The sequence below is a fragment of the Hydra viridissima genome, unplaced genomic scaffold, assembly GCF_058129835.1.
Source record: "Hydra viridissima isolate aposymbiotic clone 2 unplaced genomic scaffold, HvirCarnegie_v1 scaffold_8, whole genome shotgun sequence".
In the NCBI taxonomy this organism is placed as follows: domain Eukaryota; kingdom Metazoa; phylum Cnidaria; class Hydrozoa; order Anthoathecata; family Hydridae; genus Hydra; species Hydra viridissima.
This window is the reverse complement of record NW_028324307.1, coordinates 8,914,616-8,928,245: the sequence shown is the minus strand read 5'-3', so window position 1 is coordinate 8,928,245 and position 13,630 is coordinate 8,914,616. Positions and strand designations below refer to the sequence as shown.

The 13,630-nt window shown below is 29.4% G+C and overlaps 2 protein-coding genes across 17 annotated transcripts in view; one reads left to right on the top strand and one right to left on the bottom strand.

Moving 5' to 3' along the window:
- The window catches only part of LOC145186483 (uncharacterized), a 37,961-nt gene that overhangs the window by 6,352 nt on the left and 17,979 nt on the right, over positions 1 to 13,630 (bottom strand). For 12 of the 16 annotated variants that reach the window (XR_016454858.1, XR_016454859.1, XR_016454860.1 and 9 more), the window contains 7 exons: positions 12,024 to 12,320; positions 11,567 to 11,719; positions 4,068 to 4,298; positions 3,456 to 3,688; positions 2,768 to 2,950; positions 1,795 to 1,918; positions 188 to 340 (listed from right to left, as the gene is read on the bottom strand). Coding sequence is in view for 5 of the 16 variants with exons in the window: in XM_090095490.1 (XP_089951616.1) it covers positions 188 to 340; positions 1,795 to 1,918; positions 2,768 to 2,950; positions 3,456 to 3,688; positions 4,068 to 4,298; positions 11,567 to 11,719; positions 12,024 to 12,320 (1,374 nt within the window). In the remaining 11 variants the exon portion in view is untranslated. The remainder of the gene's footprint in view (positions 1 to 187; positions 341 to 1,794; positions 1,919 to 2,767; positions 2,951 to 3,455; positions 3,689 to 4,067; positions 4,299 to 11,566; positions 11,720 to 12,023; positions 12,321 to 13,630) is intronic. The other 4 variants (XR_016454865.1, XR_016454864.1, XR_016454866.1 and 1 more) reach the window with 1 other exon arrangement.
- On the top strand, positions 9,144 to 10,811 carry LOC149884924 (uncharacterized). The gene has a single exon (XM_090096430.1). It carries the CDS (start codon positions 9,161 to 9,163, stop codon positions 10,325 to 10,327), a length of 1,167 nt encoding a protein of 388 aa, XP_089952556.1. The 5' UTR covers positions 9,144 to 9,160; the 3' UTR covers positions 10,328 to 10,811.

Here is a 13,630-nt window from a genome sequence, read left to right as displayed (position 1 = left end):
ATGTTTAAATGATAAAAAGAATTCATGTCTCAACTTGATTTTCGTTTTATCAAATGACACTCATAATCAAAATGAAAAAAAAAAAAATCAAATAATAAAAAGCTTTACAAAGAAAAAAATTAAAGAATTTAATTATTAGAAGACTTTTTATGGTTAAATTGTTAGAGAAACCTGCATACAATCTTACCACTGAATATCCCAGAAGATTCAGAGCAGCCAGCATTAATTTTTTCAGTATATCTCTGTATTTTATCTGCACTAATTTTCATTGCTGACTGCAATAAGTTCAATTTTTGTTCAAACTTGGAAACTGATTCAGAAATGGTATCATACCATTTATCTAAATATATAGAAGGGAACAGTTTTTGATACTTTTATAAACACATGTTTTTCTTTAAATTAAATATGTAACCAATTTTAATAACTATTGCAAGTCACAGATAACAAGATAACAAGTATTTAAATTAACTATGCTAAAGTTGTATTTTCAGAGCTGAAAACAAATTTCATAAAAATCAATAAGACAATTTAAAAGTAAAGTATTATAACTTTTGATTAAAAACGTTTTTTTCAATTAAAAAATTTACAATGATACAAGATTTGTTATAAAATATTAAACTTACTCCAATGAAAAAACGTTTATGATTTTTATTTATACGAGCCATATTTATGTGATGACAGGAAATAAATATTTTAGAATGACAAAATGAACACTGCCAGCTCAGACATATCAATAACATTCAGATTTGTTTAACAACAACTGATTTTGTTCAATACTAAAACTTTTCCAAACTCCAGCAAAAAAAAAAAAAAACATCAACTCTTAATCAAGTCAGGACCAATCAATATGTTAAAAAGAAAAGATATGTTTAATCTATATGTTACAAAGAATTTCAAATTCAAGGTTGATCCAATAAGGCAACACAGTTGAAAACTATTTTATAAAAACATGGATTAAAGTTTTAACTAAAAAGCAAAACATGGGGGATAAACTTGTTATCCATTAAAAAGAACTTCAGAGTTTCCTTAACATCAGAAATATTTATGAGAGCTATATTGTGAAACTGGGAACTAATGGTGATGGAGGCTTCTAAAAAGTAAGTTATGTAATCATTAAAGTTGCCCAATACTAACTGTCATGAAAACATCTTCTCACTTATAACTAAAGATTTTAGGGTGAAACATCAGCTCTTTCAAAAATTTCCTTTTGCCTTATCTTGTGATTTGAAATTAAGGTTATTTTAAGCTGGGTTTTTTAAAAATATAGCTCGTTTTCCCATTATCAAAGGCTCTAATAAAACTTTGATCCTTGATATCCTCCTGGCTATAGAGCCTACTTCTCAGTATTAACCATCTTTCACAATCTTTTTTTTACTAACAACGCAAAGTCCTCCTTTTCTTTTCTTATCTTACTTTTAGACAAATTGGAATTTAGAACTTTTAAACAATAGACCATTTTAATTTTTTATTTTGAAAAAATCTCATTTTTGAAAACAAAATTTTGAAAGTTATATAATTAATTTAATGAAAGCAAATGTTTTGCTTACAACCATGTTTAAATATTTTTGAAATTTTACCCTAAACTTCATGAAAAAGGTAATCTTCTACAATTTATGTAAATCTCCCAAAAATTTAAAAAAGTTCATAAAAAAACTAATGAAAATCAAACATTAGGTTTGTAATTCCCTATTAAGCAAATTCAAAGTGGAAACCGTTCATTAGTTTTAGCCTATTTTTTTAGAACAAAAGCTTTTATAAGATGTAGGAAATCTCAGTAAAATAATTTTTTTTTACTTGTTTTTTCTTTTTTAGCACTTAAATTAGCATCAGCCTTTTTAGCATCTTCAGCAGCAGCTTTTGCAACTTTATTTGCTTCATTGGATGCATCAGCCATTTTTGTAGATAAACATGCTGAAACCTGAGAAAAAATATATTGATTTAATGAACTGGTTGAAAAACTGCACTTGCTTCCAAAGAAAATTTTTTAGTTTTATAAATTTTGTTTAAAACTTTATGTAACAAGATAAATAACACATAAAAAAAACAACTGAGATTGGTTGCACTAGCTGGCTTTTTTAAACACATTCAGTAAACGCAAAAAAAAAAAAAAAAAAAAAAAAGCAAGTAGAGTGATACACTCTGTAAATGCAATACTGTCAGTTGGGCTTTGAGTTCAGTAAGATGTGGATATATGTCTCTTTTAATTAACTACACAGCAAAAATTCTAATGTTTTATCTAAGACTCTTGTAATAAGCTGATTTTGAATGTTTTAACTGATTTGACATATTTTAGGTAAAAATGCTTGTAACTTAACCTACTGTGTTGCCAATAGTAAGGCTCAGTAAATTTGATAAAGTGCTTTGTTAATATAATATTTGAGCTTATTTCATGGAGTGCCTAAAAGAAGATCTGTTGACACAAAGTCACAGGTAAGTGTATCAGCCAAGATATCATATTTGTCCGATTGCAATTTGCCAAAAAATGCCAAAATAAGAAAAAAACAACCAGAAAATGATAACAACAACTTTGTTTATAACATTCTATCAACAAATCTAATCACAAAAGACTATATTCTTTGCTTTGTTTCAGGAGTAAATGGTGACACCAAAGTATGGAGTTGTAAGGGTAAAAGCAGAGAGAAGCTCTTAAGCTTCTTATTTGAAGAACAAAGCAACTGTTAAAAGAAAAATACACATAAAAGAAAGTATAAATAATTCTTATATAAATAATTAGTAAAAAAGATAAAAATAATTAAGCTTTGTATACAGAAAATGCAGCATCAACTAGAGACAGCTTTGCATCATAAGGTGCTTTCACAGTCAAATTTGCTTCAACAATTTTAAATAAACTTCCAGCAACACTAAATTCTAAGCCTTCATTTCCAACATTGATGTTAACTTCAGCTGATATACCAAGAACTGTTACACTTCCACTTATTATGAATTTTGCCTAAACAAACAAAAACATAAGCTTTTTAGTTTTAAACTTAATTCTATATTGTTGTCCATGGTTTAATATAGAGGTAACTTTTAGAATAGAATGATATAAGAAATAGATATGTTGAGAAAGCTAGATATATTGAGAAAGAACATGAGATAAAAACAAAGTATTTCTAGCTCTTTTATTGCTAATATTGCATCTGAAAAATAAAAATTTTTCTTCTACAACACACTGTGATAACATGATTCAAGAGAGTAAACCAGTTTGGCAATTAAGTTTCTGTATAAATTAAATTAAAATAAAGTCCAAAATAGTTGTTTTTGGACTGTTTGAGGAAATCCCCATCTTTTTGAAAGGAAATTTTGCACATGTATTATTTTTGTTTGGAACAGTAGCTTAAAAAAAGAAAAACTCCTTAATTGTCAAAGAACTAGCCATGTAATAAAAGAAAGATACTAATAGATCTATAAACAAGCTATTGAAAAACTGTATGAGAAAAATTATTATCACTAACCAAAGAGGCAGATAAATGGATAAGAACTATTGGTCCTCTAGCTTTGTCACCTATTGAAAACAAACCAAAAGCTCCATCAAAAAAACTTATTGGAGAAAGCTCAGCTTTCAATTGAAAGCTCTGGGTTGGATTGACAATAAGTAGTGCTTTAACTGAATATCCAAGAACATTTACAGTTCCTTGTAGAGTCAATCCTGATGAAATCTTTAAGTCTAGTTGCTTGACTTCCTTTCCTAGAAAATTTAAAAAAATAAGAAAGTTAACTTGCTGTTTTCAGACAAATTCAGTTAAAAACTGTAAACTTTTTCAAACAACTTTTTTAGAATTTAGAAACAGGGCGCATCACTGAAATTAAACTAACAGCTGAAAGTGTTTTTTTTTTTTTTTGGACCCATATCAAATTCAATTCCTTTAAAAAAAAGCTTTTTTTTGTTTTAAAGGAAGCTCAAACCAAAAAATTTTAAAAGCAAGTTTCTGATGAAAGGTAAGCTGTCTTAACAACTAGTTAGATTATGGATAAAGAAGGTTATTGTAAGAGATTTTAAGAAACTGGTTTGAAAAAGAAAACTCATAATCAGCAAAACAAAGCTTTGTTTAAAATTAATTGTTTACCTTTAGGATTAATTGCATAACCAACAACAAGACCATCTGGAAAACCAGTATCCAAAATAACTTGAGGAAGGTTCAAAACAAAACCAAATGCTTCTGCACAAGCTTCAAGTGTTAATTTATTGATACTTGCATAAATGTAGTTATCTGTTGGGTCTAAAAGATTGATTCCTCCAGCAACCTTTGCAACTATTTCTTTACCTTCTATCCCAATGTTTATTTGGCCACTTAGGGCTAAAATTTGCAAAAATAAAGAAATAAATAGCAATGAACAAAGTAAAAATTTATATATCACTTTAAAATAAATCAAATTTATCATAATATATACATTTAGACATAAAATATTAAAACACAAATAAAATTCCAGAAAAAGGATAAATATATTTAAAAAAACAAAGGATAATTATGAGATAATTTAAACAACTTAATTTTTTATAAAATCTTTAATTAAGTCTTTAATATATGACACATTAGTTATGTGAAAAAAAATAGAAAAAAATAGCCACCATCTGTTCAAAAAGAAAAGAGATTATTACAAAGATTAAAGCAAGAAAACTGATTAAAAAACCTTTAGAATGATGAAAAAAAAAGGTCTTTTAAAGACCTAGAAATTTTACATGATCTGATTTATAGAAGCAAATGAGTTGAAAAATATTTATCAGAATAAAAAAAAATTGCAGTTTTCTATTAAAGCTATTTTCTGGAGTAGCCTAAAAAGCAAGAATATCCAATTCAAAAGCTGACTTGAATAGATTTGAGACTGAAGACTTATTTGAAGAGTAAAAAGAGTACTTACTCTTTAGCTACCATGGAGAAGAGGAGCCAAAGAGTGATATGGAACACAACATCTCAGAAAATACTGTGCAATTATGATTAGATGACATAGGGTTGTAAAGTTATTGTACAGTAAAAAAAAACATTCACATCTGCAAAGAACTGAAAAGCAGATTTGAAATGTGCAAAGACTCACATAAAATAGACAGTAAATTAGTGGAGACAAATACTGGTTATATTGGAAAATAAAATAAATATTGAACATTGTGGTTGGATGAACCAATTTTTAATCTGAAAAGTTCATGTAGTAAACTAAATATGAGAAAACCAACTGAGAAACAAAAAAAGACAATATACAATACGTGTGGCTAAGGCTTAATGGTTTAGGAGTGCTTTTCAGAATTTTCTGAATTGGTACTACATATGCATATATATATATATATATATATATATATATATATATATATATATATATATATATATATATATATATATATATATATATATATATATATATATATATATATATATATATATATATATATATATACAGTACTGTGCAAAAGAAAGTAGCACCTAAGAAAGTTTTAAAAAAATGCACATTTAAATAAATATAAGTAAATAATATTGAGTTTTTATTAAATTAAACTAAGATATTTTTTTAAATAAAGCTATATTTATTTATTTTAGTTAATGATTTCGTTAATAATATAATTTTTTTATTAATATTTATTAGATGGTTTCAACTCGTATCATTTTTCACCCACTTATGTTTGCTCATTTATTGCGGACAAGGATCAACACTAGAAATTGATTACATCAATCACTGTACTACTTATTTATTTTGTTTAAATTTATTATTTTTAAATATTTTTTGATAAATAAGAATGTGGCGAAGAATTTTTATTTACTGTTGAGTTCTCGCATTAATTACAGATTTTTTCGTCTAAAAAATTTTTTTTTTTTTTTTCAAAAGTTTTGTTTTATAATAAAATTAATTTTCAGTACTAATAAAATTTTAAAGATATCAATAAATGATAGAAATCGCATCATTGTTTTACATGAAGAGGGCTATAGTCAAGTTAAAATAGCCAAACGTAGGAATTGTTCACGAGCCTCAGTTCAAAAAATAGTTAAAAAATATAATGAAACTGGTGATGTAGTGGATAAAAAGAGGTCTGGTCGTCCCAAGAAGTTAAGCCTATGCAATGAACAGTTTTTAAAAATAACAGCGCTACGAAATCGCAAGAAAGTAAGCGCAGAACTCGTTCAAGATCTTAAAAGAGCTAGTGGAACTTTAGTACATGCATCTACTGTGTGACGATCTCTAATAAAATCTGGATTAAAAGGCTGTGTAGCTATTAAAAAACCTTTACTACGCAAAGGTAATAAAGAAAAAAGATTAAAGTTCGCCAGAGAGCACAAAGAGTGGCAGAAAAATTAATGGGACAAGGTATTGTTTACAGACGAATCTAAATTTCAAATATTTGGGACGAATAGACGTCAGTATGTTAGGCGAAGAAAGGGAGAGGCATTGAAAGAGCCATGTCTAGCATCAACTATCAAACATGGTGGGGGAATATTCAAGTTTGGGGGTGTATTTCAATAAAAGGGGTAGGGGACATTGTTAGAATAACAGAAAAGCTTACAGGTGAAAAATATAAAAATATTTTACATAATCATACTGTGCCTTCTGGATGACAACTGATCGGGATTATTTTATCCGACAACAGGATAACAATCCCAAACATACTTGCAAGCTAGTTAAAAATTGTTTGTCAAATCTGGAAGAGGGAGTGCTTAAAACCATGCTTTGGCCTCCTCAGAGCCCTGATTTGAACATAATCGAACATGTGTGGGACTACTTAGACAGAAAGAAGATGGAAAGGTTGCCAAAGAATGTAAATGAACTTTGGAATGTTCTAAAAGAAGAATGGTATAATATCCCCATCATATTTATTGAAAATCTGTATAAAAGTATAACTAAAAGGCTCCAAGATGTTATTGTAAATAATGGTGGTCACACTAAATATTAATTAAGTCTCTATGTATAGTTATAAATTTAAATGTTTTTAATAAAACTTGTATTATATTGCACAATTTAATAAAAAATATGTTTGTACATATATCTTTGTTTTAATTTCATTTTGTTTGATTTTGCATTTTATCTTAATATATAAAAATTCTCTTAGGTGCTACTTTCTTCAGTACAGTACTGTGTATATATATATATATATATATATATATATATATATATATATACACAGTACTGTACACAGCCCTAATATATATATATATATATATATATATATATATATATATATATATATATATATATATATATATATATATATATATATATATATATATATATATATATATATATATATATTAGGGCTGTTCATGTGAACACAGGAAAAAAAATTTTTTCTCGGATTTGAATGCATGGTTGTTTATTTTGTGCCATTTGACATAGTAATTGACTGTGGAAAAAATCTTTCCAATCAGATAATGTTTAGGGGGTGCTCAATGACCATAAAGTTTTACGAAAAACGTCAAAAACGTGTAAAAAGTTCCAAAGTTCCAAAAATTTCTAGAACCTGGTTAGTTAGATTTTTTCCACTGAAATATTGTCTGATTGCGTGCTATATAGATTAATTAAAGTGCAGCAGATTAACTGTCATCAGGGCACCAGACTAAAAAATGTCTGCTAGTGTTTAAAACAACTGTGTTTATATCATTTTGTTAAAATTTGTATTCATAATTTTAATACTATTATTTAACTCAATTTAGAATTTGTTCAAACAGAATAAAAAGGTTTACAAGTATAAATATTATTTTTATTTGGAATTTCAGTTTGACAACAAATGTATTAATATTTTGATAGTACTTAACCTTAGTAACCTATTACAGAAAACTAGCATGGTAGTCTGGTAGTGTATTGTTTGTTATTAAGTGCAGATAATAATAATTTCTAATTTGAAAATATTTATTTAATTTCTTTAGTAATAATTATTATAATATATTGCTGCAGCTGCATAAACCAACAACTGAATGATAAGTTTGTATAATATGGTATTGAGTTTTGATTTTCTCATAATATTTCAGTTATCATTGAAATGGCAGCATCATCTCGTGTTGCTATCTCTACACGACTTCAAACCAAAATCTTTTTAATTGGACAACCAGAGCCAAATCTTCCAGATAAAGTTCTTCCCTTAACATCTGATGTTTTAAAAACATTTTTTTATCATCTTAATTCAACCAAAAAGTCAGTGCCTGAAAGTCTTAAAACAACTGTTGATGAACTGATTGTTATTTGGAATAAAGCCCGTATTCCGACAGCATTTCATCCGAATGTAGTCTTAAAGTTGAAAACTTTAGTCCAGGAATTTAAATTAATAAAAAAAAATAAATCCAGATTGTCAGATTCTCAGAAATCGAGAGAGAAATCATTTACAGACACCATTGGCCTACTTTTTGACATTGCCCACAAGGATGCTGAAACCATGATCAGAATTGAAGAAGATAAAGAATTTTTATTGGATCAGAGATGTCAGAGAAAAATGGTGATGTTTGGAGAGGACAAAGAACTTTCAAAATTAGAAGAAAGAAATGAAGCAAGGAAACAAGCAGAGAGAGAACGAAAGCTAAAAGAAGAGCAAAGACAATCTGGTGCGAGTGCAATAGTTCCTGTTATTGAACCTTTACATGACGAAAGTTATAGTGATGACAACGATAACGATGCTGTTGATAATGACAAAATGGTTGATAGAGATTTTGAGATAGAAATCCCTGTTTATTACAGACAACAAGTCAGTAAAGCAAGTTCTTCAGGGTCAGCTGAATCAAGTTTAGCAAGTACTCCAAAACGACAATGTATCTTAGATACAATTCTTGACTCGCCTGATGTTTCATCAACATTAGACAGAATTAATCTATCTGACACAAAATTTACTATACTAGCAGCAGCAATTGCAAGGGCTGGTGGACAGAACCTCGATGATGGATCATTGTCACGTTCTACAGTCCGTTGAAAACGAACCTATCATCGATCAAATATTGAAGCCACTGTTCGAACTGAATTCTGCGATTTGGACAAACCACCATTAATCGTCCACTGGGATGGCAAACTGATGATAGATCGTACAAATTCTGCAGCCCCTAAAGCAAATGTTGACCGGCTATCTGTAGGTGTGACAGGTCACAATGTTGACAAAATACTTGGAATAGCTAAACTATCAGCTGGAACTGGAGAAGCCCAAGCAAAAGCAGTTATTCATCTGCTTAATTTCTGAGACATAATTGGTGATGTTATTGGAATGAGTTTTGATACTACAGCCTCTAACACTGGCTCCAAAAATGGTGCATGTGTAGTTCTAGAGAAACATATAGGTAGAAATTTGTTATATTTCGCTTGCAGACACCATGTTCATGAGATCATAGTAGCAGGAGTGTTTGGATCACTATTTGGACCATCATCTGGTCCCAACATACCTCTTTTCCAGAGATTTCAGCAATATTGGCCCAAAGTTAATCAAGGAAATTTTAAACCTCTGGATGACATTCGAATGAAAATACCCCTGGTGCAAGAACTACAAAATGAAGTGATTGCATTCCTCAAAGAAAACCTGCATGTTAAAATGCCAAGGGATGACTACAAAGAAATCATGGATCTCTGTCTGTTAATACTTGGAAAACTGCCTGATCAAGAAGAGAAAAATTATCATTTCAAGATCCCTGGTGCTTATCACATGGCTCGCTGGATGGCCAAGGTTATTTATTGTTTTAAGATTTATTTATTTCGTGAAGAGTTCAAGTTGACCACAAAAGAGGAAAAAAATCTCTGTGAATTTTGCTTATTTGCTAGTCTGGTTTATGTAAAATCTTGGATATCATGCACAAATGCCAGCGATGCTCCAGTTAATGACTTGTTTCTGTTTCAGCAACTTAAGCAGTTTGCAGTTGTGAATAAAACGATTTCCGAAGCAGCAGTCAAGAACTTTCAAAACCATTTGTGGTACCTTTCACCAGAATTGGTCCCACTAGCTTTGTTTTCAAACAAACTTCAAACGGAAGAGAAGCGAAAAATGATTTCCAACATGAAATTTCACGGTGAGAACTGGTCTGAAAGGTTGATCAAATTAAAGAACATTGAAAGTCTAGAGAAGAAATCTCTGGACATGCTGGTGACATCAGTTTCAGCAAGTGCGTTGCGGTCAATGAAGGTTGATATTGATTTTCTGTTCAACAACGATCCAGCTACCTGGAATGATTCCCCAGAATACCAAGAAGGAAAAAATTTAGTATATTCATTGAAAGTAGTAAATGATGCTGCCGAACGATCTGTGGCTTTAATGTCGATGTTTAATGAATCGATTACAAGGAATGAATCTGAAATGCAGAGGTTAATTCAGGTGGTTGAGGATCATAGAAAGCGAGTGCCAGATGCCAGAAAGTGTACTCTGAAGAGTTATAGTCCTCGCTAGCATTAACATTGCACGAACTATAACATTACGATAATTAAATGTTAATTGCTCATATGTTTTTTTGTTTATAATTCGTATTTTAATCAATGACAAAGAGTCAAAAATCCTAGTGTTTTATTTTGGAAAAATTCTGATATAACAAAAACCGCAGAACTTTAGTCGTATTGCAGTATTTTATTTCATTAATTTCTCTGCTAATAAACCAGTCTAAAGTGGATGTGGATTGTAATTTGTATTCAGAATTTAATATTTAGAGATAATTAAAACTGATCAAATCTGAAAAATCTAATTAACCGGGTTTTAGAAATTTGTGGAACTTTGTTACTTTTTCCATGTTTTTCACATTTTTCGTAAAACTTTATGGTCATTGAGCACCCCCTAAACATTATCTGATTGGAAAGATTTTTTGCACAGTTAATTACTATGTCAAATGGCACAAAATAAACAACTATGCAATCAAATCTGAAAAAAAAATTTTTTTTGGACAGCCCTAATATATATATATATATATATATATATATATATAAAGTATGTAGAATTATATATGTATTTGTTGATTACAGTTTAATGCTGAAATATTGTATCAGGAACTTTAAACTGCTTGGTCACAAATAAAACAAGTTAAAATTAATGATTTTACACCTTATAGATGAATTAAGGTTAACAAGAACAATTCATATGCCATCAATTACTGATCTGATATGTTTTTGATATACCATATTTTATACTTCAATTACATTTTATCTAAATCTATAGTTTTTTTGTATTTATATTGAAATAGTCAGTAGCATATCATAAAATTTTTTAAAGTTTCAATATGTGTGTCTCTTACTTTTGGTGGACGCTGTATATTTGAATAATCAAGAATTGTTTGATATCCTGGTGAAAGACAAAGTTCAAGGATGGTCTCTGACTTTTCCAACAGGATTATGCTGTTATAAACCCAAGAAAAAACACCTCATTTCTAGACACTTTATTATTATTATAATCTTATATTGTGACCTTCTTAGAGCATTAAATATTATAGCCTCTTCTTAATTACTTAAGTTTGCAGTTCAATTTCGAATCTTTTATCAGATGTGAAAAACATTTAGTTAAGTAGATCAACTACTTTTGAGAAATTGTATTTTTAAAATCTGTCTTGAAACTATGGGCACCCAATTCATTTTTATAATCATTTCACTAAATTTTAAACTAAAATATAGCAATAAAAAGTTTTATAGCAAACAAAAGTCTTACCTAATTCAAGAGGATTAAACATTGGGGGTTGAAGTGCAACATTTAGTTCAGTGTTACCTATTGCAAGATAATTTAAATTAAAAGGCTTTTCCCACATTCCAGTCATTATTGCTGAGAATTTAAGGGCACCAGATCCTGACAATCCAATTCCAACTAAAAAATAATTCAATAAAACTTTTGTTTCTTTATGTCTTTATTTACAAAACAAACTTAATCTACTAATTAATTTAAACTAATCTTCTAATTAAGTTAAATCTCTATATTAACTTTAGATATGAGAAAATCTCAAAAGTTTCACTTTTTAATTTTGAAAGTGAAATCTTGAGAACAGTTTAATCTTTTTATATAACGCTTTCATCTTAATTTTTACATAATTTTTTAATAACAATGTGGTTGGAAGTTTATCAAGGTTTTAATACATTTAAACATGATTGAAAAGCTCAATTTGTAATGATACCTTTAAATATTAATTTCTCAGGAATTTCTAAGGTAAGCTTTGCTTTTAACATGAATTCATTCTTTAATCCAATAGACAGATCAAAATATGCAGAGTTTAATGTTATCACTTTTGTATTGCTATTTAGCAGTTCTAGAGAGTCTCCATTATATCCAGCTTTTAGATTAAACCCATCACTATTAAAACCAGCTGTAACAAAAAGCTTTGCTCCAGGTTTCATTTTTTTCTTTGCAAACTCACAAAGTGGGTTCTTCATGCAATCCTCTGGAATTCTTAGCTCTCCGCTAAAGTAAACTCCTAAAAATAAGAAAAAAGTTCTGTTTGAATGAGTCCTAAGCTGAAAACTATTTCATTCTAATGCTAAAATTGTAATCAATATCAACAACAACAATTAATGATAATAATAATGTTGTTACTAGAGCTTAGAAGCCTGGGATTCCAGTATTTGGTCATTTTCCTATAATCCTAAGATTACCAGTATCAACCCCAGAGAATTTTCTTCAAAAGAAATTCTATATATTTTTTACTTTTACCGCTAATAAAACCTAGGAAATTTACATGATTTTGTAAATTAATTAGTTTAATTTTATAATTAGCTAATTTAATTACACTGTACAACAATTTTTAACTTTTTGAAAAAAATAAGAACCAAATTAGGTTATCTTTATTAATTCAGACGTGCTGATTCCAAATATGTAATCAGTTATGCTGTAGCACATCACAATTTTTTGAAATAACGATTTAAAGTTGTAATGTAAGATGCATTTTTCTATACATATGAATAAGTGTATGAACATGTTTATTATCACTTTTAACACAAACTGTTTACTTGTATTTAATTGTATTTAGCCTGGCGTTTGAATGCTGCATCGGGTTCATCGTGCTGCAAAGTCCAGCAGTAATCTGCAAGCATGACGGGGCTCCACTTTCCCTTGTATCTGCTTTCCATTGTGGCAATACTCTGATGAAAGCGCTCGCCATTTTCATCATATACATCTCCATTGACAAAGAAGAAGGAAAGATGGGAATGAAGAAAGTGGAGCTTCAGCGACATGTTACAACTCAGTTGTTGATAGGATGCAATTAATCTGTCTACCAAATCAGCGTAATTTGGTGCAATATGTTTTCCAAGGAATCCCTGGCACACCCGTTTGAATGCATCCCATGCTGCAAGTTCATATTGATCCATCGTTCCCAAAACCGTGTCATCCAGCATCAGTTCTTGTATTTGGGGCCCACCAAAATGCCCTCTTTAATTTTGGCGTCACTGATTTTAAGAAATGTGGTCTGCAAATACTGAAATGCTGGTTTGTCGTGATCTAACGCCTTTACAAACTGTTTGATGATTCCAAGGTTGATGGGCAAGATGATCTTCTCTTTATCCAGAGGTTCATGAATGACGTTATGGGAACCAACCTCAAATGTTTCTCGTTGTGGCCAACATTTCCTCATATAATGTTCTGATTTCATCCTGCTATCCCATTTGAAGAGGAAACACATGTACTTAGTAAAACCAGCCTGCAATCCATTTAGTATAGCAACAACTTTCAAATCTGCACATATGGACCATCTGTGATCTCTGTATTTAATTCTGTCCAGAATAAGTG